The 26220-nt window shown below is 36.1% G+C and overlaps 2 protein-coding genes across 3 annotated transcripts in view; both read right to left on the reverse strand.

Annotated features, from left to right (window-relative positions):
- Positions 1-1266: 1266 nt before the first annotated feature.
- LOC109544907 (lysophosphatidylserine lipase ABHD12) lies at positions 1267-3601 on the reverse strand. The gene is made up of 8 exons (XM_019915331.2): positions 3471-3601; positions 3210-3316; positions 3057-3157; positions 2428-2730; positions 2113-2369; positions 1889-2050; positions 1676-1806; positions 1267-1387 (listed from the first exon to the last, which is right to left on the reverse strand). The coding sequence occupies exons 1-8, from the start codon at positions 3501-3503 to the stop codon at positions 1330-1332; spliced, it is 1152 nt and encodes a 383-aa protein (XP_019770890.1). The 5' UTR covers positions 3504-3601; the 3' UTR covers positions 1267-1329.
- Positions 3602-5167: 1566 nt separating this feature from the next.
- The window catches only part of LOC109544899 (irregular chiasm C-roughest protein), a 143870-nt gene continuing 122817 nt past the window's right edge, over positions 5168-26220 (reverse strand). Inside the window, exons 6-13 of one of the 2 annotated variants that reach the window (XM_019915320.2) lie at positions 25360-25620; positions 23574-23864; positions 22788-22943; positions 21213-21374; positions 20294-20407; positions 19567-19600; positions 12665-12806; positions 5168-6520 (exon numbers count right to left, since the gene is read on the reverse strand). In XM_019915320.2, coding sequence (XP_019770879.1) covers positions 6077-6520; positions 12665-12806; positions 19567-19600; positions 20294-20407; positions 21213-21374; positions 22788-22943; positions 23574-23864; positions 25360-25620 — 1604 coding nt within the window. In that variant the 3' untranslated portion in view covers positions 5168-6076. Of the gene's footprint in view, positions 8542-12664; positions 12807-19566; positions 19601-20293; positions 20408-21212; positions 21375-22787; positions 22944-23573; positions 23865-25359; positions 25621-26220 lie in introns of both variants that reach the window. The other variant, XM_048668902.1, reaches the window with a different exon arrangement.

The following is a 26220-nucleotide window of genomic DNA, read 5'->3' on the forward strand; positions in this document are numbered from 1 at the left end:
TTTCAAGTTAACAGATACTGCAAAAAATCATCATGCAAAAACTCTGCTCACCAGGAAGGAGCTTTCTGATGTAGTGGTTAGAAGGAACTTTGCTTTATATGCCATAAATGTTGCAAATTTGTACCGTGGTTTGTCGATTTTTCATAAATTTTTAAAACAGCCTTGGAATTTTCCGCGCGTTTCTTACGTTAACAGACAATCCAGAAAACCATTGTGCAAAAACTGCCCAAATGAGAGACACTTTATAGAGTGGTCAATAGAAGATAGCTTTACGTTATATGTTTTGAAATTTGCAGATTTATAAGATAGATCTGGGAGTTTTCGCGAATTTTTGAAATCGTCTTGCATATTCCCGCGCGCTTTGTTCGTTAACAGACTTTGAAAAAGTCATTTTATGCAAAAATTTTGTGCAAAAAATAAAGACATTTTATACAGTAGTAAATAGAAGCTACTTAGCGTTATATGCACTGAAAGTTSYMRMGYKATACCGWCGTYTCTGGAGTTTTGGCGAATTTTTTAAATAGTCCTGGAATTTCTCGCGCGTCTTTTACGGTAACAGAGACATCAAAAAAATCAGTATGCAAAAACTTACTGAGAAAGACGCATTATACGGCAGTTGATAGAAATTTCTTCACGTAATATGCCCTGAAACTTGCAGAATTGTAGCAAAGTCTGCGTAGTTGCGGCGAATTTTTTTAAGTCTTGGATTTTTTCGTGCGTCGTTTACGTTAGCAGACACTTCAGAAAATCACTATGCAAAAACTGTATTATGGAGAAAGAATCTTTAAACACCAATCAATAGAAGCTGCTTCGCGTTATATGCACAGAAGGTCGCAAAATTGTAGCGAAGTTTGTGGAGCTTTGGCGAATTTTTGAAATTTTCTTCGGAAAAACTCTTAGAATTTTACACGCGAGTTTCACGTTAACGGATACTTTAAAAAATTTATATGTAAAAATTCTGTTACAGAGAAGAACGCTTTCTACAGGAATCGATAGAAGCGGCTTCACATTTTCTGCCCTGAAAGTTGTAAATTTATGTCGTATTTTTTTGAGCTTTCGCAAAATTGTTAGGCAAAAACTAGACTAAAGATAAAAATTCTTCAGAAGCAGGAAATAGAAAACACTAAAATATGCCCAAAAAGGAGCAAATTTTAATTCCATGAATGCCCAAAATCGCGCTTCCACTTTGCTTAAAGCGGACAAACAGTAGCAAATTTGGAAAAAAGCAACTGAACTATTGAAATGTGTTTGAAACAATTTTACGCATGCTTTTCTAAATATAATTTTATACTGATATTAAATACAAAATTTACAAAATGTATTAGTTGCTTAATCCCTGGATCGTGGACCTTGCTGGGTGAAGGATTCACATACTTCCTTGAAGTCTCTGAAAAAGAAACTTTAAAAAGTAACTAAATCGACACTAAGGATTAATTATTTCCTCAATTTAATTTATTTGTTTTTCTAAGTTTTTTGTTGCCCATTTTTCCTGCCTCAATTTTTAGCTACCAACTATAATATAGCTATAAACCATACAGATAAATTCCATAAGGTTAGTTGGGGTTGGAACACAGTTGCAAAACCCCAACTTTGAGGCAAAAGACACACATTCTGCTTTAAATTTACACGTCAACAATGGGCTTTTTCAAGCATTTTAATTGACTTTAAAACTTACTCAATATACTGGGGAATATTCGTATCAGACGTTATATAATTGTGTCCGTAACCATAATCCGAAGAAAAAATGTGCGTCGTCACGCTGCCTTGGGTGGCAGAATCCCTTTCAACGCTTGAGATATTTGCAAGCTAAAATTCACACATATACAAGGATGATTGTTATCCAGATGCAAAAAACATCAAATTTTTCTTTTTTAAAGGACCAACATACCTTTTCTCCCAGAGCTGAGGGAATCATGCCATCATCCTCCGCATGCAAAATCATGATGGGACAATCAACGTGAAGAATATGAGTGGTTGAGTAGAAGTGAAACCCATTTTCATCCAAAGGATTTAAAATAGTTGCATTAAAATACGCCAGCCAACTGTATATCTAAAACAACATAGAAGAGAGTTGGTTGCGCTTTAGGCGCAGTTTGGAAGCCAGAATTTCACCTTGCCAACTGCATTATTCTCAATGGCTTCAACTAGAGTAGTAAACGTGGACTCTAAAATCAGTCCTGTGGGAACAGCATTATTGCGCTCCTTTAGAGCCCGCACTATATGGCAGCTCAAAGCCCCACCCAGTGAATGGCCCCAATAATAAATGTTTTTCGTGAAGTTCTTGGCCAGGATCCAGTCGTAGATCTGCAGATGGTCATTTATCATTCCATGCTCCAGCATTTGCACGTTGGAACCTGAATCTCCATAGCCTGAAAAGTTAACTCGTCCAGCTCTAAATAACCAAATAATTAACCCTCCTGGACCTACCTCGATGGTCAATAGCCAGAACCAAAAATTTCTTCCTGAACACTTTGTACTGAGCAATTGGCTTGGCGCGATTCGCGTAAACCCCATGAAGAAACACTAGAAGATCGTACTGGGATTCTCGGATAATTTGCGAAACGTCGTTTGAGGGGGAATTTTGCAGGTTTTCAGGTAAAATAAGCCATGCTCCTATTTGGGTGAGTGTATTATTGTCGTAATAGTCTCTGACTGTTATGTATGTGTTGTACACATTATCTATACCATATTTTTCGGGATCATCAAACTGTGGATCCTTTGGAGAATCGACTGAAAGTGGGAAAGTTTTACTTTCATTAAGCACAACTGGTGAATATTCAACTCAATTCAAGGTATAAGGACGATAAATATTGTAGAATCTAAAACTCCATAAGAAATGAGTTGAGCAACAAAACCACAGTAGCCGGTCTACTCAACAGACTCTTGATATTCGATGTGAAAAATCACTTAATTTTTATCAATTAGATTAAAAAAAATATTTGCCAATTAAGCGATCTAAAGTGTTTATTGGCAATATTTTTCCTGAGCTTCGTAAAACTGAACTCGGTTCTAGCAGGAAATTTAATGCCGATTTTCCACAGCACTTTGGGACTTACTTGGGTAGAAAATCATGAATCTTTGGAATGATATGGATGTCCAAAAGATTATTGGAACAACTACCCATATCAAGAGGAAAACTAGGAACAGTATGATAAACCTAAAATCCACATCAAATTGGCCGAAAAACTCGGAAAAGTTTAAAAGCTTACAATACTGCTAAGCTCCAGATCAGAATTTTCTGCCAAACTGGGCGCTCTTTTGCAGTCTCATTGTCATCGCTTTCTGGCGATGAAGAATCCTGCGAATATCTTCTCTTCTGCGAAAAAATCATTAAATTCAATATGGTTATTGAAACAATCGAACAGTTTTCACCGCAAATGCTGCCCGATATTTGCAAATCAAGGTTCAAAAGTGACCACTGGAAAATTGTATTTTTGCATTAAATTCCTAGTTTATGTATATATACTTACTTTGCAACAGCAACAGCATTTACTATCCCCCATTCGATGTTTTCCTAATTGTACATGTTACACATAACTTCACCAAAATTAAGGCGCACACACACTGACTCAACAAAGGTGATACTTAATTCATCTGATGCTTTATCGATAACTCTCCTGGCGATTAAATTTGATATATGTACTGGATTAAGATAAAATTGTTGTCAAACAGCGGCCACAAAATGTGTAATGAGTTTTATTTTTAGAAACTTGTAACTTGCGGAAGCGAGTTTTTGAAACTTGCAAACGCGGTAGCAACTTATGCCTCGAAAACTGGTGAAAGTTCGTCAGTTGATAAGAAAATCGTAAAAATGACTGAAAGGGTAAAGAATTATGTACACAAATTGATCTTTTTAATAAAAAATCATCCAAATTTTTGATTGCCTGAATTTTACAGCCAATCAAGGCCTTAACAGGCATTTCAAAAAATCCATGTGCAAACATTGGGTTAAAGAGAAAGACGCTTTATACAGAACTCAATAGCAGCTACTTCAAATTTTTGAACTAGTCTTGGAATTTCATTTGCGTCTTTGATGTTAACAGACAAGTTAAAAATCAATTGCGCAAAAACTGTGCTACAGAGGAAAACACTTTATATAGTCATCAATAGCAGGTGTTTCACGTTATACGCCCGAAAAGTTATAAATTTATAGCTTTTTTTGTGGAGTTTTGGCGCATTTTTGAATTAGTCTTGGATTATCATACGCGTCTTTGATGTTAACAGACACGTTAAAAATCAATTGCGCAAAAACTGTGCTACAGAGGAAAACACTTTATATACTCATTCATAGCAGATACTTCACGTTATTCGCCCGAAAAGTTACAAATTTATAGCTTTTTTTGTGGAGTTTTAGCGAATTTTTAATTCGCCTTGGAATTTCATACGCGTCTTTTATGTTAACAGACACGTTAAAAATCAATTGCGCAAAAACTGTGCTACAGAGGAAAACATATAGTCATCAATAGCAGGTGCTTCACGTTATACGCCCGAAAAGTTATAAATGTATAGCTTTTCTTGCGGAGTTTTGGCAAATTTTTGAACTAGTCTTGGATTTTCATACGCGTCTTTGATGTTAACAGACACGTTAAAAATCAATTGTGCAAAAACTGTGCTACTGACAAAAAAACTTGATATAGTCATCAATAGCAGATACTTCACGTTATACGACCGAAAAGTTATAAATTTATAGCTTTTTTTGTGGAGTTTTGACGAATTTTTGAATTATGTAGTCTTGGATACGCGTCTTTGATGTTAACAGACACTTTTTGAGATATTTAGGCAATTGGCTCAAAAATTGCAAAAGCCAGAAAGTCAACACAAAATAAAACTTCGAATTTTAACGCCCTGTAACTTTTCTCGTTATTTTTTAGCTTTAATTTCCTGCTTTTATACATTTTAAATAGCCAATTAATCCCCATGAAATCCTCCCGCCTTTCTAAATCAAACAGGCAAATTTAGCTTTTTATGCCCCGATCTGCACAAGCTATATTTAGTTCACCCTACGTACACGGTGTCCCAAATTGGTCATTATTAATGCGATATATTAAAAATTGACGAGGAATGAAACTTGAGTTACGTTCATTTTTAATGAGGACACATCTCATAGTGGCGACAGAATTCCCTATGCGCTGTCTCGATGTTGGGAACGAGACATAAAGCCGATTGCTTACTTGCGAATAATTTATTTTACACATATATAGTACCATCTTAAAGTCAAAATATAATCGATTATATAAAAGGATCCCTTAAAATAAATTGGTAAATAGAGCAGCTTTGGTAAATTAAGTTATGACACAAAATAATAACTGATCAATCAAGAAAGATTCTTGATACAAAACCAGTCATAATGTTATTGATAAATTTTCCAAATATTTACAGGCTGATGAATTATTACCTATCAGATTTACATTAAAAGCCTATGTTAATAACATTATTATAAGTATTTATTGTAACATCACATATAAGAAAATCTACCGATCTAACAAGTACAATATCGAGCTTTAAATTCGAGTCTACCTAAAGTTTTAGATGTAACACTGATGATTTATACATACGTTTTCTTAATGTAAACACATTATACATTATAGACTATAACAATTTCAATAAATAGTAGAAATATACTTTGAAACTAGTTTTTTAGTTTAGTGCCAACAGCATAACAAAAAATATTGAAATAGGTATCTCAATAGAGCTTTGCCCAATAAATAAGCCGGAAATTTATCCTCAACTTTACCGGCTAATAGCCAATTTACACGTGTAAGTATCGGGCAGATTACCACCACAGTTTTAATAGTTTTTGAAGTAGTTATCTGCTGGATGAAGTTGGTTGGGGTTGCAAATACCCGCCCCAACTAATCAGGATTTGCATAAAACAGTGAAACTTCCTCGGAATTATCGATCCATTTTAGTTTATACGTAGAGAACTGAGAATGAAATGAGCATTGAGAATTTGTCCTCATCAACGTCCCAAACCAACAAAGCCAAGAACAAGGACCCTTAACAGTTCTATATGTACAAAACACCAACACAAAGCAATGTAGGAAACCACATAAGCAACAGCCTTAGAACACAATATTTACAACTCGGCATGATCTAAGCTATCGGGCTGATAAACATATCTATAATCCATACCGTCGCTGTGTCGGCTCTTCGGAAACACCAAATCGTAGTATTTTTCGTTTTCCAACTGCAAAGGCCTCGGCCTGCCATTCGCGTCCCGATCTGTCTTGGGATTTTTGTTTTTCGCGTTATGCGATCGTCGTTTGTATTTTTTTTCTTTGCCGTTGTGGTACGAGCCAGCGATCATGGTCGATGCGTACGACCAATTGTCGTTCGGCCTGGGCAGTTCATAGCGATTGAAGCTGTGGTATTGGCTGAAGCTGAGCGGGCGGTGCACATCGATCGTATCAATTCCCATGGTTGAGTTATTTTGTTTTGTCGGTTCGGTTAAGGAGTGACGATGGTACCGATCCTCGAAACTACTCCTACCATTGAAAGTGTGTGTTGTGGAAGGATGATGCTATACATACATTTACAGCAGTGTTAGTTTTCGTGTTAGTTTCTTTTTACAGATTTTTATTTCAGCTTTTACATTTGGCGATTGCGCTTGGTTTGGTTAAGAATCTCCAGCTGGGGGGCTTTTCCCACAAGTTTTCGCCATTTTTTGCCCGCATTCCGAGTTGGAAAATAAAATCAAATTTTTTGACCTGCATTTTTTCACTGAAATTATGGAATATTGTCTTCCGCAAATTCATCTCTCTAGTCTTGCGCATTTTCGGGTAAAATCGGCTTTTTTGTTTCAGCTGTTCAGTTTCATGTGATTTTTTCAAATCCCCAATGGCTTCAAATCTGCTTATTTCGGCAGCCAATTCATGGAAGGCATAGTTGCATTTTTCTTCGAAATTTTCTGCCCTTTACTTTCGTTTTAAGGCCAAAACTGAGATTTTTGACAAAAATTAAAATTTGCGACTAAAAATTAAATACAAAAATGTTCTATGAAGGATTTTAAATCGGAATATATTTTCCAAACTATTTGTTTCCAAGCCTCTCGTAAAGGAGTTTACTTTTTTTTTGGTTTTTGTTGGTTTTCAGGCTAAAACTCAGGATTTTTGAAGAAATATAAATTTGCAACTAAAAACGAATACAAATATGAACTTTATGATCCCTTTTAAATGTGGTCTTTTACCACTTTCATAATAAATTTGATTTTAAAATTGCTTTTCCATCTCTTGTAAAGGGGTTAAGCCTCACCGTGTCAAGATCACAATGTTGTTTTCATTTCACATAATCCTCTGCCCTCCACTTCGGTTTTAAGGCCAAAACTGAGATTTTAGTCAAACTAAACACTTGCAAGTAAAGATGCAAAAATGCTTTTCAGGGCTCTTAACTATTGTTTCAAATTGTATTTTTTCCTATTTTTTTTTCTTTAATTCTAGAGTTGCTTTTCCATCCTCTGTAAAGGGGTCAAGCCTCCCCTTGTCAGAGGCACAATGTTGGTATATTTTTTCATAATTTCTTGGCTCCTTCACGATTATTTTAATGCCGAAACTTACATTTTTGAAGAACCAAAAACTTGCAACTAAAGATTAAATAAAAAAATACCGCATGGGAGCTTTTAAGAGACAGCAAATCATTTGAAACTGTTTTTTTTAAACAAAAAATGTTCTGCCCTTTACTTTGGTTTCAAACTCAAAACTAAGACTTTTAAAAATCTTGCAACTAAATATTAAAAACAAAACTACCTTTTAAAGGGGAACATGTATTTTTAAACTGTTTTTCAGTTCTTCCATATTAAATTTAATTCCAGTTTTTTATTTAATTTTAGTTTTTCGATCTTTCGTAAAGGAATCTTCCATTTTATTTGCAGGTAAACTATGAACATGAAACGCTGACACTAAAACCGTCGATATTCGCGTTCAAAATGATAAAAATTGTAAAAATTACAATTTTAACAAAATACTGGCACAAAAGTGAATTTTACATTCTGAGCAAAAACTACTGAAACCGTAGATATTTGTGTTCAAAAAGCTAACAATTGAAAAAATTAAATGTCAACAAAATACTGGCGCAAAAGTGAAATTAATGTCCTGAGCACAGTAAATTGAAGTCAATAAGCCGCAAAAAATTAAATTAATCAATTCAGATTATTCGTAAATTTTTCAAAGCTCTTAACCAAACCGCGCATCAATCAATGCATAAACTTTCGTTAGTCCGTTACCCATTACATGCCATAATATCTAGGAAAATTACAATTTAAAACTGACGAGTAGTTTCTTAATTAATAATCTAACTAGAATGGTCGACATTCTTTTGCAACTAGTTATCTTCACAGTGCACCAAAGTGTCCCAAATTCCATTCGAACAATGTCTCCGAGCAAGATAAGTAATGCAAAAGATACACGAGTGAACAGAGATGAAGATGAGTGGCGTGTTCTGATCTGTCTGCGCCTTTAGCTGCCCTCAGAATCCAAAATGACGGCGCTTCGATGCGATTTAAAATCAAGTGAGATGATTTGAGAAAGTGCTCAGAACTGGAGTGGTCTGTGTGAAAAGAACAGTGTAAGTGACAGTATTAGTGTTTGTTAGATCAGGAAGAATGGCAGTTTGCTCGATTCGTGCCAGTTTTTTAGTGATAATATTCATCGTGTTTCTGTAAACTTGTTACTGATTCAGCAATTTTTTGTCCAATGAACCAAAATTATCACCTAAAAACTGGCCTCAAATCCATGACTAGAATGATCGCAACACTAAATAAAGAAACCGTCATTGGATCAATTCCAGCCACAGAATAGCATCAATGGCAAATCCCGATTCTTCTCAAGTAGTTAATGAATGAGCCAAGTTGATAACACCGCCAAATAAACGAAAAAATCCAAAAGCGAATTTAGTGATGTTAGAGTGCAAAGTGCTGTTATGTACAAAGTGCAACAGTGTGGTGCAAAATGAGGTCCTAGATCTACTTTGAGTATTTACAATCATATTCTATGGTTCCAATTGAGTTCTAGAATTGGATATGCAGGGTTCGATTCAAATAAAGCAGCACATGTTATAATGGAAATTCCTGTAGATTTAACGAAGGAAATTTGGTTTTTTTGGTCCAAAATAACAGACTGGGTGGAACATGTCCTGCGCAATTTTAGGACGAGCCCCTCTTTGTCTCCAGTTTCATTTTCAATAGAGCTATTTCACCCTGTTTTACAGAAATTCTTAATATTATTGTCAAAAATTCCCTTATCTTTTCTACCTAACAATGTAAAAAATTACTTCTCCCATTATGTGCAGAATCATCCGTTTTGTTAATGACGCGTAAAACATCTATTCTATTTTGTTGCCCCAAACTAAAAATGTATAATGGATCTCTTACTTAAAGATACACTGGATTAGAGACTACAAAACGACGCATACAATCTGCTGGTTAGCTACAGACCGAATTTATGTGTTAGAGGCACAGATATTAAAATTTGATGACAAACATGGACAAACAGAAAAAATAACACTAAATAACATAAACAAACATAACATTGGTTGCGCATCGGCATTATTTGTGCAACAGGGTGACAGAAAACTTGATTGTGATGCAACATGCTAACGATTTTAAATCGACCACTTTCGACAGCAATTCACAGTCCGATTGTGAAATTTTGGTAAATTAAATCATTAATTCCGCATTTCTCAACAAAGAAACAGTCTTAGCAAGAGCACAATTTCCCATAAGACAAAATGTGTGTTATCAGCCCCAAATATGTGAAATGTTTTCATAAAATTATCAGCGTTCCACATCGGCATATTCGGTTCCAACTTCCCCAACATAAAACCAATGAACCCTTCCATGCCCCGATTTTGCGTTGTCAATCAGCGGATATCTGGGCAAATATGTGCGAAATAATGTTTTGTATTTTCCCCCCGGCCAGATAAAGCTGCTAAAGCCGCCCATCAGCCCATAATATGTGTGTAATCGTTAACATCATTCAAAGCCTAGTTTCATGTTGAATTTGTTTTGATCACAACTGAGTCTGGATCGAACAATGATAGTGTTTAACAAGCCAATCGGCTTAAATGCTGTGCAAGTTGATGGATTCTGGTTTCGAGTTCCACACAGTTTTCCTAAACAGCTCATTGTCCTAAAACTGTTGTTCTGATAATTGGAACATTGTAGATGTTAGTTTGAAGGATAATTTAGTGTTTCTAGGCAGGGGAAAAGAGGTTTTAATGGGGTGAAATCACCGGACAATTAGGCAATGGGAATATGATTTGGTGAAATTTCATTATAGATTGGGGCTAAGAATAAGTGTTTTCTCACAGATGAATGCTCAATTAAAAAAATATCTGTGAACACAAACTAAGTACGCATCACATGGACACAACTCCTTTATTTGCAACTTGTGGTCTAAAAATTCAAGTTTTTACCCGATTGTACATTAATTTATTAAAAACGCTTTCCAAGGTAACTTATTTAGTGCTCAGTAGATTTTCTTTTTCGAGAACTTTTTCATTTGTTCTCGAAACAAACGGTAATTTTTTGAAAACAGACTCCAATTGGGTTCAAACATCCATTTTGAGCGAAAGCCCAGAAAAACTTTCAACATCTTCACGCTCAAATCTATTGATCAATGAAATGAAACCGCTAAGTATACCAATTTGTGCTGCCGCTCCGGTTAAAAACCGAAGTTTATTGCGAATTTCTCCCAAACATATGATTCATGCCCATAAAAGGGCTCCACCTTATATTTGCCCAATATTCCATAAATAAGGTGGAGCAATGGCTCGGCCACCTCGATCACCTGACCTAAACAATCCGGACTGCTAGTGAGCAGAAGCAAAGGGAGGAGTTTTTCCAAAATATTGAAAGTAGGAACTTCGAGTTTCACAAATTATACAGGTTGCTTCCGCTTCGGTAAATATTTAGTGTTTCTTAAGTCCAATTGATTGCGATTTTTGTCGCCAGCGTAATCCACATCTGCGGGCATCAAAATAAAACAATAATAAATTCTCCAGTTTAAAAAGAGACTAAAAACTAGAAAGTTTCGCACATTTTAGATGAAGCTTTAGCCCGAACAACTAAATAGCATACACGCAGACACGATTTTTGGTAAGTTGCAACTTTAGGTCTAAAACTGGACGAACAGAAAAAATTCTTTGGTTCCAAAAAATGTCACACATTGTGGAAGAAGCCGCAGTATATACAAACGCAAAGTTTCACTTAAATACCATTAAATCCAGACATTTTTAAATTCTGATTCTTAGGAAATCTTCTTGGAGTCTCACTTCTTTGTATTTTGGCCCACTGCAAAACTTTGGGGAAAGTGTTGCCTAGAAATCATTTCATTCAGATTTTTGAATAATTGTAACTTCTACTCAAAAAATGGCAGTTTTCAGTTGCTACGTAATTGCTAAAACGTGTTTTTTTAATCTGAAAAAAGCCGACATGTAAAATTATACAAGATGAGATCAAGAACTCGATACAAGGGAGCTGCGACTGGCATAAAGCCAGCAAAAGTTTAGAAAATACACTCAGAGATCACTTTATTTTAGGGGTTCTTTAGAGGATCAAATCGCCTACACTCGGATCGTCCCATAAACATCGTATATGCGGGGACAATTCTCAGCAGCCCATGACGAATTCTACACATCTTCTGAACTGATCATCCAGAAACAGAAACAGAAATTTCATCCAGAAACAGAAAAGGCGAGAGGAATTATAAGCAAAAATCCCATTCGAAGAATAAGGAGCTTTTTGAATATCAAAAACCTTCAGTTTATAAATGGAGAGTGAGAACTGATACGATTTCGTTCAATTCCTGCAGGTCTTCGGGAGGCTTTAATACATTTAATTCCTATAATCCCTGAGCATATTCCTTGTTGTGTCACTTCTTCCGCAAGCAACCCTCTTCAATCCCTCCCCAATGGGCGGATTTCAAATATCTGCAAGTTTCCCAACCCAACAAATTCGATCGTAAATAATAAGCACGGCATTGATAGCCCCCATAGAACGCGTTTTCACGCTAAAATGATTATATTGAACGCATCAAGATAATGTACTCATCTGTCTAAATTGAATTATGTATATTTACATTGTTTTAGTGTGGTAATCGCTAGATATGTGTGTGCATACGGCAGTAACCGGTGAAATTGACATAGGTAAGCGTGGATTTACCAGACCAATTTAAGTGAGACGCGCTGACATGTTCCAGCTTACCCCAACTATACGGGCTAGAGGCAAATTTTTTAAACTTTTCAATAATTCGAATAAAAGTTCTCGATACCCATTGAGTTGAGGTATATGAACCTTCAAGTGGTTCTTAAAAAGATGTAGGTAGGTACCTTTCTTGAAATAATCCAGAAAAATCCCTCAAACTCTTGCTAGCGACTGATTCCCTGAAGTTCCACACGCTTTCCTTTCCTCCAAAAGGAAGCAATTTTCCAGAGAATCTACCGGAAAATGCTGATTGATCGCACACATTTAAAATAGTTAGCATCGATACTCGATGACGGTGGCGTTTTTGCCGTGGGGCCGTCCAAGAGTGGCGGAGGTGGTCAGTTCGAGCACATGGTGCTCATGGAGTAATTTGTGTTCTACACTCCCACCCCTAGTGGACCGCCCCGTCAGCATCGTGCAGTGCTACACTCTAGTGGGCGGTTGGAGAACCATTGCAGCCAGACGTACCTTCATGGCGTCGGGGTGGGCGCCGCCCCGTGGGCCCGTCGTGTAGATGGCGTCGGCCGGAATCCCACCCTGTCCCAAAGCGCCCGCTTGATTCTGATTGTTGGTCAGATGATGGGCGGTTTTTTCTATGTCCAGTTTCTGGCTACAAATCGAAACAGTTTTTCAAATTTTCTTTTGCTCAAACAAAGCAAGATCAGAAAAGCTCTTTGATTCTAACGGGCGTTTGTGGATTAGATCGATTTTCTCGTAAAGCTTGACTGGCAATGCCTGAACCTTAAAAAGTTAGGAGTGAAAGTTGGCAAGTAAAACGCTAGACATGAAGGGAAAATAATCTTTTAGATAGAGCGGAATGCAAGCTAGTTTTTCCTCTTTACGGCTGTAGAAAAACTACTAACCTCTAAAAGACTGTAAGCAAATCTTATAAACAGTCAACATTTGCCACGCAATTCACGTAAACATTTCTTAACCCCTGAAGAGACAAACGCAAACATATTTATTCCTATTTGCTGAAAACCCCTTGATAACATCCGAACAATCGCAATTTTCCTTCGTCCAAGTCTTTGTGCAAATGCGCCTAAAATTTCTACCCTCTTACTGACTAAAAGACAAACTTACGATGTTGAACTTTGAAAAAGTTTACACTTATCTGTAACGGACTTGAAAATATCTAAACATTTATAAAGATCTTTTCCATAGAGCATATTGAGTGCTATTTTTCCGCATTGCAGGTGCATTTGTGTAGGACACAATTAACTTCTAAAAAAGGAAGACGCAAAGCCTTAATTTTTTTGCTCAAATCTCCTAAACGGTTGAAAATACCTGAATAACCATTAGAGCTTTTTTGATAGAGCGACTTACTATCTGCTTCCTTCTATGTGGGATTCGCTACAAAACCTAACCTTTAGAAGTTATAAGCAAAAATATGAAATTGTGAAAAACTTGGAGTTTAAAGACGCTTTAAAATATTCGACCCTAAGACTAAAATATTATTTAGTTAGAAAACTCGTTTCTGTAAAAGTGTCTAGAACTTGTTTCGGCCCAAATGTGTTTGGATAGCAAAGTTTCTCTGTACTGTTTTTCCGCATAAAAATTGTATTATAAATTCCAAACCTTTGAAATTTGTGAACCGCAAATCAGAAACGAAGTCGAGGCTTAAGAGCTTAAATTACTTTTAAAAATTTGTCGCATAATATTCATTTGCAAACTTTTCCAGCTTGCCCCGTTTGCTTCAAATTTGTCTTTTCTTAAATAAAAACTGTAAAAACCCTCAGTATTTTTCCTTTTATTCGATATAAGACTTAGTACATTTAAAGGCAGCAAATGAAAACGCACTTTTGCAAAAATATCAGCTCCCGAAATAACACATAAAGATCATAGAAATGGCAGCGATAGCGCTTTTCTGCCAAATAATAGTTTAATTCCGCTTAGTTCATATTGGGCGAGTATTTCGATGCTTATTTGAGTTCTCATTAGCTATTCCACACATTAACAGCCGGTAAAACAAGCAAAACCGATTAGATATGCACTTTATAAAATTACCGGGAGATCGAAACGCAATAGCGGCCGTTCACAATGCAGGGAGGCCCAGCAAGGTTTTGTTAATTGCGTCGAATTTATCGCTTCCTGACGTGCCAAAACACCATCATGCTCATTTAACAACGGAAACAGAAAAAAAAACAACACAGTCGATTGCAAATATTTTCCCGAGAAGATTAATCTGCGCGAGCAAATACAAAACATGTTTTAATCCATTTGAGACTGCTCCGGTAGGAATAAAATTTAAATTCGTATTTTTCGCAAAATCCTGCAGAGCATAATTTCTGCAAGCAAATATTTACTTAAAACTATTTTCGACGTGCAGCATTGAATGTCTAAATTACGAGCCTTATAGCGGTATTGAAAGCGCAGCATTAAGCTGTTAAAATAGTGAAATTACATAACCGGGAGCAAGAGAAAATATATCATTAAACATTAATAAGATGATTATAATCCAATTCCAACCGTCATTATCATATGATGAGCCGTTGAAATATCGTTAGGCAATCGGGCCATATCAACGTTAATAATTAAGCAAATTTGGTCGAGTATATAACCATCGAACATCGAATGGAACGCTCTACTTGTCGAAATCTGATTTAACCATGGGGAACCGAACGATGCGGGCAATTAAATATCAATTAATGTATTTTATAGTAGGCATTATCAAAGAAAGCAAACAAATCAAGCCAAAATGGGTTTGGTAATTAATGCCGAATTGCAGCATAATAATCAACTTCAGTCTGCGATTTAAATAGAATTCATCAGCTCCTCCTTAATGCCAAACGAACCACTGTTGTTGTTAAATTAATTTTGGCTAATTCCCAAAAAATCCCCAATGCTAATACTTCATTTTCCTACCAACATCTGTTCAAATTTGCATATTAAATGCTAGATAATGAAGAATGAAGACAAGGCGCCGATATGAAGTTAGTGTGGCATCATTTTATGGCTGATAAAAAGCCTCTAAGCCTCAAACTGTTTTTGAAATTAGCCAATTTGCTCCATCCATTTCGTAATGAAATTCTACATAAACCACTGTAGGTTTATAAGGCTTCACTTTACAGCTGCGGTTTTATGGGTTTAGCCATCACTTATATTGCGCCCCTTAAACCACACAGTATTTTGAAAATTCAATATTTCTACTCAAACAATGAAAATTATTCAACCCTTAATAATAAGAACAATAACAATAAGAATAATGGAGTAGAAGAAGCTTTATATTAACTTTTTGAAACCTTTTTTGTTCGAAACACCTCACAAGACACAGATAAAAATCAGAGTTAGTTGAAGAATGTAAAAATATCTCAGGAAACTCAGTTTGGAGGCAAAAAACAAACAATATCTTTGAATTCCTGGTAATGTAGAACCGTTCAAACGATCAAAAGAGAGAAATAAACATCCAAACTTTCACCTCTTTGAACTTTCACCTCATGTAGCAAAACAGGTACATGTTTTGAAATAATTCCCAGCTTATACAGATTTCGACGTGGATGTTTGGAGATTCAAAAAATAAGTCTGAAATTAAACCACAGTTTGACCAGAATGAAAAACCAGAAGGGTGAAAACAGCAGGCAAAAATAGAAAATATAAAACATCAAATTAAATTTCTTCTAATAAATAATTGACTTAATAACTCGGCGATTTCATAACTCTTCTAACTAAACGCTTTCTAACTGGAAAATATAAAAATCTCTAAGGAAACGGTCAGAAGCGTGCTGGCAGAACCAGTTTGGAGGCAAAAAAACAAATAATCTCTTTGACTGCCTGATAATGTAGAACCATTTTAAGGATCAAAAGAGAGAAACAAACATCCAAACTTTCACCTCATGTATCTTTTTTCTCTTGCTTTGAAGTAATTCCTAGATTGTATAGATTCCGATGCGATCTAAGATCTAAGGAAAGTCTAAGATCCATTTGTAAAAGAAGCGTCAACAATCAAGACAAAACAAGCTTTAAAAGTATGAAGTAGAGAATCAATGTAGCATTTCACATAAACGTTACATTAACTTCTTAAAACATTTTTTATTCGAATCACCTCACAGCTACCGCAAGAGCTAAAGCCGCAGATGAAAATCCGAATCAATCGGAGAACCTAAAAATATTTTAGGAAACGGTTAGAAGCGCGCTGGAAGAGCGAGTTTGTGGGCGAAAAAACAAAGTCTGTTTGAATGTCCAACAGCAGAACCGAAAGTTGCAAAATCTATAAAGAGGTGAAGAAAAAATCAAAAAGAAACATTAAAACTTTCACCCCCATCTTCTTCTTCCTGTCTTGAAATCGTTCCCAGATTGCACAGATTTTGATGTAGTTTTTTGATCCAAGATCCAAAACACAAGTCTGACATTACACCAAAGTATAACCAGGAGGAAAAACCAGATAAGCATTTATAACACTGATCAAGCAAACAAAAAATGCAGGCAAAAACAGAGAACACAAAACAGTAAATTAACTATCCGCTCGTAAATAATTTACATCATAACTGAACGATTTGATGAAATAAACGTGGAAAATTCGACAGATTTTCAACCGCCATTCCTGCTAAGATCGACTTGTGAAAGAACCGTCAACAATAAGGACAAAACAACAATAATGAAGTGCAAAGCGCCGAAACGCGTTGAAAATTTAAATCAGTGCCCTTCATGCCTAATAAAGCCACTTGCATATTAAGTGCTTCTATAATTTTCATTTAAACTGGCGTACTTTGAAGTTGTGTTGTTCCTGCTGGAAAAGTTTACTAAAAGCGGCCAAGTTTGGCAATGCAATCTCAAAACGCCACCGTACAAGCCAAACAGCTTCAATCGCTGTAATATGGCATGACGCAGCTGGAATATTCAACTAAACTATTGTTAAGATTACAGAAAGATACAAACACGAAAGGTAGAAAAATTTAAATATTTGCGATAATATTTTAGCGCATTTCAATATCGTTGCGGAATCGCTCTGAAGGTAAATACCATAGTTTTATAGGGTGGTTAATATCCGATCAGCATACCGCACGTTTAATAAAACCGAAACCGTATTTTCGAAGCAATAAAGCCAGCTGTAATAAAGTTAAATTGCGGCTATCTCAGCTCTAACTTATAAGCGAATACATGTAGAGTGCTTTTATAATTCTCATTTAGAACCGTCATGCTCTAGAGCCGAACTGTTAATGGTTTGAAAACTTCATTAAGTCAATCCGTATAAGTTTGCGATTCGGGTTTCACCCGGCCCGGAAGGAAGTTGGATATTGAAATCACTCGGCCGCAATAGGAGGATTTTTTTGGATGGAAGAGACAGAGACAGAATTTAGCAACCATCCGCAGGACGAAACTCTCAATTTTCGGTTTAGAACGCTGAAAGCCCGTAAACAAGGCCTGGTAACATGCAATTCGCTGGCAATAAGGTGTCGCTTCCATCACATATTAACGTGAAAACCGCACCGCTGTTCAAATACCACCTGCCTACACAAATTTGCTCCAAACTCCTTTAATAAAGCGCTTCTAAGATGACAGCCGGGATTTTCCAGCGCCGGATGTTTGATTATTTACGACCTGAGAATAACGTAAATTCAAAGCACGCCAAATTCCAACTGATGAATCGAAATCAGTCGGGCTCAGTTCAAATTAAAGATTTACATCTTCAGCTTGCTTCCATGGAGAATGGAAAACTGGAACTTTCAAATGTGTTGGCACAAGAACGGTGGAGAAACTGAATGAGAAGCTGACCACAAAGAGCGAGGTGGAAATATTGGAAGTAGGAGCAGAACTAAAACATCCTGTACAGTAATCCGGGCAGCTCGTAATCAGATAAGAGATATTGAGAATAAAACGATTGAAAGGGTGTCCCGATTTCGATGGCAAAGTAAAACATCTCTAAAAGCACTTTGCAGGTGGAAAGCCAAAATCAATAGACTTTTAAATTGCAAAACACCTCTTCGTGATTTTAACAGACGTCTGCAGCGGCTTTTAAAAATAGCGTTTTAGCTATTCCAAGCCTTATTTTTAGAGCTTGCTTTTATTGCCTTGTCTCAGCAGATAGATATTCAGTCAAATACGGGGGATCCGAGAAAACACCAACATGTAAATTTACCAATAAAACAAATGGAGAGTTTGAAGAAATAATCCTCCGTTTCTCAACAACGTAGAACGCGCCTCATTTGCAAGGGATCTGCTAAGTGCAACAAAGTCTTTGATTTGAGGGCTTTGAGTGTCCAGATTTTATACAATTAACAGAAAAATAGATTCTTCAGAGTGTGCTCAGAAAGGCGACTAATAGATTTACAAACTTTACATTTTTCTTTGGCAAACCAGAGACTTTGAGTCGCACAAAAAACAACAAGGAGGAGCTTTAATGAATCGTAATTTCGTTTCAAGTTCACAACGACTGCAGTTAAACATAAAAAAACTTGGATTGCTTCCAAACTCTTCATTCCTTCTGCAGTTTGTTATGCTTCATCTATATCTAGTTATACCCGTTGGGTTAAAAATAAAACATTCCTGTAATCTCAGATATTTTAGTCAAATTTAAAAAAAAATAGATAGTTACTCAAAATGAGTATAGTCTAACGAAATTAACTTGGAATTCGTTACTCTTTTAGTGACTTAAAGTTAACATTATTTGAAAAACGGTTCCTTGAAAAAAGTGCTGCCCAATTAATTAATACATTGTTGATGTCGATAAATTTCCTCCCTCCTGGAAAATCTTCAAGTCCATTCTGTCTCGTGCATCTTCAATAATTGAACAAAATTAATGGGGCTTTTTGTCGTATGAAAATCTGCCCTAACTTTATGAAATTCTCACAAAATTACGCAAATTAATAAAAAAATATTCGATAAGCATGATTTTGAATAAATTGTAAAAAAAGCGAAAAACCAGCTAAACGATTGGAAAATGAAAAAGTAATACTTGTGGTAAACTGATGAGTTTTTTGGGTTTCCCATTCTTTTCTACGTTGACCTAAAAGCCTGAAAAACTCCCCAGTTTCCCTACATGAAAATTACAAACAACAGAAACCGAACCAGATGAAAGACAATCTAGTGGACAAATCGAAAAAAATTCGGACAAATAAGTGAAAAACTCATGAAAAAGAAACTTGTAATCATTGCAGTAAATTCCGCTTAGCAATTATTGACAAAGCCTTTGTTCTATGGAAGTAATATTCCCCAAACTCTTCGTAATCCCATTCGAGCGCCATAAGTAACGACATAAATACAGACAACTGAGAAAAACCAGCAATGAAAATCAAATATTGAAAGCTCACGTTTACAATCCATTAAACGAGCTCGGTGTTTTACTTCCTTTGTATCTCGGACTTCGTGTAAAGTCACGTGAGACATTACCCAGTTTTCTTTATTGCCCGTACTTCTGTTTTATGTGTACTTACCCATCAATGTCTGATGGCTTGAAGTCACCCTTTCCTGCAATATAAAAATAATTGATTAAGTAGCACGTTTTATTAGCCAAACACAATTTTTTGCTGACATTTTTAGGCTTCCCTTATCGATTTTATTGATGGGATTAAATTTATCTCGGCTGCAAAACTAACAGCAGCATCACACTAAATATGGAACGATCATCTAGCGTTACAGCAAAAACAATAAATAGCAAACAGTTAATAAACAATCGAAATTGTGGTATTCTCGCTAATGAAATTAATTAAAATTTCGACTACGTTGATCTCTGTTGCATTAAACTGAACCAATAAATATTGAATATGCTTAGATTGCACTATTTAGGCAGTAGCAAAAATCTATTGATTTGATTTATCTGGTAAACTAAATCGGACGTAATACGGAATAAAATATGATTAAAATAATACATATTTAGTAGTCAAATAATATGCGCTCGCAGTAATAACGCTGTGTTACTTGACTCGCAACATAAATAACGAAGGAGTATTTGCGTTTCAATAATGAACAGCTTTAAAACAACATTTTGCTTTATTTTATGGAATCCAATAAAGGAATTGAGCGTTAATTAAAGCAAAAAATACTGAAGCTATAATAAACTGAAACTCTCGATGGCTATCGCTTCAAGTTTCCACTTGAACACGCACATTTTTGCCGTTCATTTCTCGCCGAAAAAATATAGACCACCTACTAATAACTTACTCGAAAAGCAACACTTTTCTGCTCGGATGGCGTAGATGCAAGCACAGACCAATATGAGAAAAGCCACCAAAAGAGCGCCAGCAACACTCGCCAATGTACTTATCTGAAGCGGTTCTGAAAAAAAAAACACAAAATTGGCAATCGAAACGATTAAAAAACCCAAAAAAAGTCCGCAAGCCACCTTTCCTCACATTGTATTTTCTGCAAAATTGCTCGACTTTGTATTAAATTTCCCCATCGACTTCGGTCAGATTCCCGTCGAAAGGACACGGAAATAATCCGCCCTTCAGCATAAGTATCATCGACTAAATTTGTTACACGGATGTATAACAAAGATGCGAACCATCTTATCGCATTACGGTTTCCGCATTTCAGTTTCAAACCAATTCGAATAATGGAACGGTTGTATTTTCACGGAGAAAAACCGACGGCTGGATGGTTTCCAGCGTTTTTAAATTAAAATATGAATCGTCGGGATAAATTGAACATTTTAATGCCGACCTTTTGCGTTTACCGGAAAAACAGTCTTTAAAACCTGGCGATTAACAATGTTAAGACAAAACTGTTTGACATCAACAAGAACCCAAAAAAAATTTTTTTAAATGTTTGTGCTTTTCTCTTCTACAGCTTAAGTGTAAGTTGCGGAAATCTACTGATTCTAACTTACCGGAACTATTTTGGTCATCAATAGCTATAATACAAGAAAATTGCAGTTAATAAACAGCAAAAGCGAGATTTGCTTAGACCTACTTAGAAAGCTTTGAGTTTTGAGCAAAATCGATTGTTTTCACCCGAAAAAATCCGCTAGCCTGGATAATCCCTATCAACTCATAGCAACATAAGCCTGCCCCACCAATATTTCTTTAATATCGTCGCTACTAGTAGATGAGAAGACCGATAAAGCGTCAACAGAACTCACCGTTAACATATAATTGAATCGCGTGCATGTCTTTCCCCTTGTCGTTTTCCACCAGCAAATAATACGTTCGGGAATCCGTTGCCGAAGTGTCTTTGATGTGGAGGATGGTTAAATAACAGTCTTCTCCTTCTTCTTGGCTCACTTCGTCAACTTTGAATTTTCCTGAAAAATTCATCAAATCTTTGACCACTGGACCACAGACGTTCAACTATAAATTTCTGATGAATTCAACTCACAAAATGCTACGAAAAATCATGTGATTGATTAGGTGCTTATTCGTTTCCTTCGAAAATAAACGGTTTCAAGCAACAGGCTTCAAAGTGAAAAAATCCCAAAAATTTATCTAAAGTGTAAAGTTCTAAATTATCCAGGTATCTAAAAAATCCCAAGAGATCATTTTGTATCACACTGTAAATTTTGGTCTTAAAATGAACGGTTTCATGCAATAGCAGACCAATTCAAATCAAAAATCCAATTTCCAATTTAAACCGAGTAGAAAGCTTAAATTTAGCCATTCTGTAGCAGATAGTTGAAGTTCAAAGTTGTCAAAAGTACATTCAAATCGCACATATTTCCAATTTTTGAGTTCTTTATGTTAGTCTAGAAATGAAAAGTTTCAGGCATATAAAAAAACTCCGAAAAGTTAATTCAAATGACACAAAATTCAATTTTTGGCCGCTTTATGAGTATTTGCCCAATAAAGAAGTCTTCATGCAACTGCAAAAAATTCCAACTTCCAATATAAAGTGAGCAGAAATTTGAAATTTGTAGATTCAAYCGAAAATACCTGAGTTAAAATCTCTGAAAAATTCGATCAAATAGCACAAAATTCAAATTTTTGGGTTTCTGATTAATGTTGGTCTAAAAATGAAAAGTTTGACGCAACTGCAAAGAATCCCAACCTCCAATCAAAATCTAGTAGAAAGTTGAAATTCAGCGATTCTACAGACGATACTTAAATTTAAAAAATCTCCAAAGTTCATTCAAATTGCAAAAAATTGTAGTTTTTGAACGCTCTATAAATGTTGTTTGAAACTTTAAAAATCCCAACTTCCAATTTAAAGCGAGTAGAAAGTTGAAATTCAGCCATTCTATAAAGGAAAGTTTTATTGAAAAATCCGGAAACGTTAATTCCTATAACACAAAATTCAAATTTTTGCACGCGTTAGAAATCTTGGTCCAAAAATGAAAGTTTATGGCAACTGCAAAAATTCTGCAAAACTTCCAATTTTAAGCGAGTAGAAAGCTAAAATTTGGCCGTCTTACAGCAGATAATTGAATTGAAAAAACTCTCAAATGTCCATTTAAATCGCACAAAATTCGCGCTTTATGAATCTCGGTTTAAAAATGAAAGGTTTCCCCCAAATGCAAAAAACTCCAACTTCCAATCTGGATCGAGTAGGAAATTGAAATCTTCGCATTTTATAGAACGAGCTTGAATCCAATAACCCCCAAAAGTTAATTCAAACCGCACCAAATTGCCATTTTTTCGCGCTGGATGTTGGACTGAAAATTAACGGTTTCACGCAATTTTCGACTCTGAAATAAAAATCCTGCTACTGATTAACTGCTCACCCATTTCGTTCCCAGCCTCCAACCTCAACGAGCCCCATTCCCATGCGACAGATCTGGGCCTGGGATCTGCACATACAACCATGCTCATATCTACTGGGTGGCCACTTTCAACGTAGATTTCCTGGTTGGCTGTTTGCCGCAAAATCTGCGGCGCTCCTGCAACATAGAGCAAAATAATGAAACCTTAATAAATTATTATCGATTTGGGAAATTAAATTGTACAATTGCAACTAGAAAATGCAGATGATCGCAACGGTGGTCAAAGTTACAGCATCTTCACATCAACTTATTTAATTTAAATTGCCTTGAATTGTCTGGAAGCCAATTTCCTTATTCATTTTAATTAACCTGTTCCATTTACAATTCACTTTAGTACCAGATAATTTGCATTAGATCCTTCAGTCTATTTTCGTTTAATTAAAAAGCAAAAATCCACCGAACGTAGAAACTTCTAATCCCCAAAACAATACAATGACATTGCGTCGAGTTTCTGAGGCAAAGTTCCGAAAACTAGTTTAAGTAAACAATTCGAAACTGTATAGAAATTATGTTACCCAACTTGTATGTATTCGGATAAATTATGGAATAAATTTGCGAATCTATTTCCCATGCTCGGAAGGAATAAAATTGAATTTATATGCGGCACAAGTAGCGGATTAAAGATGAGAGATTAAGTCTGACTTGTTTTTGTTTCTACTATAGACACTTTGTTTTTGGAAATCATAAATACCTACACATTTTATAGAACTGGAATTTTGCTGAGTGAGAAACACATGTTTTGCTCACCGTGTACTTGAAGGATTATCGGCTCACTAACGACGCTCTGTTCCTCTCCTTTGATGATGTTGGTCACTCGGCATCTCCATTCTCCTTGAAACTCATACGTAACATTGTTCAGATACAGTTTCGCTTCTCGTCCTCGTTCAATAATACTGTCCGAATGCGAGGAGGTCTTCTTTTGGACCCATTGGTAGGTCGGAGGCGGATTGCCCTCACCGAGACATTCAAAGTTCACTGGAGAGAACAGAGTGGTGGTTTTGACTCTTTCGCGACCGACACTGATTATTTTTGGCCGATCTGAAACAAAAAATGTGGAAATCATAGAAAATTAAATGTTGTTTCACTAATGTCTGATTCATTTGATACAGTAGTAAGAAAAGATATTAAATTGAGCCCAAAAATTTGCGTTCAGAATTAGGCAACTTTCCCCCATTCCTTCGGCCCCAATAAAACAATATATGTTTATTCACAGTAAAACATCACATATTAACATAGTCCCATAACATTGGATGAGTCTCAATTTCAATAATGGCATTTTCCGCATCGAATTCAGGGTTTTTGTAAGCAATTGAATAATTGCACGTGTCAGCAACCGATAGAGTCAATATTATTCAAATAATAATCGCGCATTATTGCTTGTCACTTCCACTCAAATTCAATTTGTACCGGAAAAAGGGGCGAAATATTAAAGGTCGAAAATTACAATAAAAGGTGTCGAATCGATTGTGTCCATCAGTCCGCACTTTAGCGCAAATCGAGCTGGATCTGCAAGTTATCATCAGTTTGTCAGAAGGTTGAATTTATTCGGGAATTGCCTTCGAGTTCTTTTGTGATTTTTTCCAGTGACATCTTTTTTATCAGCAAAATTGGCCCTTTGCTGGCCATTCCTTGAAACTGGCAAGAAATTTTGTAAATATGCTTGAATCCTCGGTACTAAACTGGAATTACAGTAATAAATGCTGCGTTTGCCTCAAATTTCCTGCCCACCTTAGGGAAATTTTTCCACTTGCATGTGCAAGGTTTACTTTCCAATAACACGAATGCACTTTATAAAATATTCTACGCTTGATACCGAGATTTATGATCCAGAGAACTTAGAGAATATTATTGCCGGGAACGTACAGTAAAATAGAAAAATTGTCTTATTAGAAGGAACTTAACTGGAATTTATGTAACAGAAGTTCAGTAGGAGAATTGAAATATTCCAACTTGATATGGAGATGGATGTCTTTGACTGATTTATTCACATAGGAGAAGGTTACGTTGAGATATTTCCATAAGTTTATCAGTTGGAAAATTGGAATGTTTAATATTTCAATTCAAGACGTTGAAGATTAGCAAAACATTGTCTGTAACCCTGCAAAATAAAGGTTTAAGCACATTTTTAACATTAATTTAACTTGCAACACATGCCAGGAATGGGCAAAGCTTAAAAAAGAAATTAACTGGGCAAGTTGAATGTGGTGTATTAATAAAGTCGTATTAATAATTATTCATCGTCCGAGGGCCGGGAAGCCCTATAAATAACGCAAAGTTATAAAAGTAGCTTTATGCTGATTAAACTGTTATAATTTATCCGCAGACATAACTCCCAACTCATAAATTCCAAGTCGGGCAGGCATTAATAAATACTCCCTGGCTGATTTTGTGTGAAATTACAACTTCAGTATATGCACATTACGTGTTTGAGTAATTTGGCCTAAGATATGATCGCACTGAACGTTTGCAATATTTCAAAGAACAACGGAGACTCAAAAACATTGCCTTTGAACGAAAACATGAATCTACTTACATTTAACATCAATCTGCACTCGTTTCGGCTGAGAATCGCCCGCCTTGTTCCTAGCATGGCACGTGTATAATCCAGAGTGTTGTCGAATCGCTGGACTAAATTGCAACAATTCCTGCAAACTGGCTGGTTGAGTCTGGCCTTCTCTTCGCCACACCACTGAAGCTTTGGGATTTGCATCCACGACGCATCGGATTGCAATGGAATCTTTCAGATCTTCCACATCTTCAGTTGGAAGACCCACAAGGCGAGTCTCTGGCACAACTGAAACAAACCCAAATTTTTCAACTATTTCCGCACTAAATTCGGGATGTTTGTTCAGTTCATAGGCGACTTTCCAGCTTACGCCAGCTAATTTCGACCGCGAAACCATATTTCGATGCGAAAATGAGAGCAAGAAAAGTTGGCAAACTCCAACGATGGAAAGCGGTTCGCCATAAACCAGACGATCCAGAAAAAGAGCGGAACGTCGATTAATTCGGATCACTTAACGCAATAATCCGCGAATCAACGATACGAATGTCTGAAACTAATGGGTTTTTCGGGTTTATAGGCCGTAGTTCGGTAGAATTTCTTCTCGACGTTTTGCAAGCACGAATGGCTGAATGGCGAATGAATGGCATCTTCAGAACTGGTTTACCTGAACGCTTACACTGTTCTGATGCATCCATCAGAACCCACCCGAAAACCCCCAATGTCTTCCTGCATTCGGGCAGTTACGCTTTCTGCCTGCATTTCTACTGAAGGTGCATAATATTCAGTTTTTGTAAAGCAAAATCGCAAATTTCGACAATTTTTTGAATTTTGGAAATTTTCCATCGATTCAGAAGTTTCGCAACTATTAGAAAAGTTGAAACTGATGGG

This window comes from Dendroctonus ponderosae, unplaced genomic scaffold, assembly GCF_020466585.1.
Source record: "Dendroctonus ponderosae isolate FM_Combo_2020 unplaced genomic scaffold, Dpon_F_20191213v2 Dpon_F_20191213_8, whole genome shotgun sequence".
NCBI classification, from domain to species: Eukaryota; Metazoa; Arthropoda; class Insecta; order Coleoptera; family Curculionidae; genus Dendroctonus; species Dendroctonus ponderosae.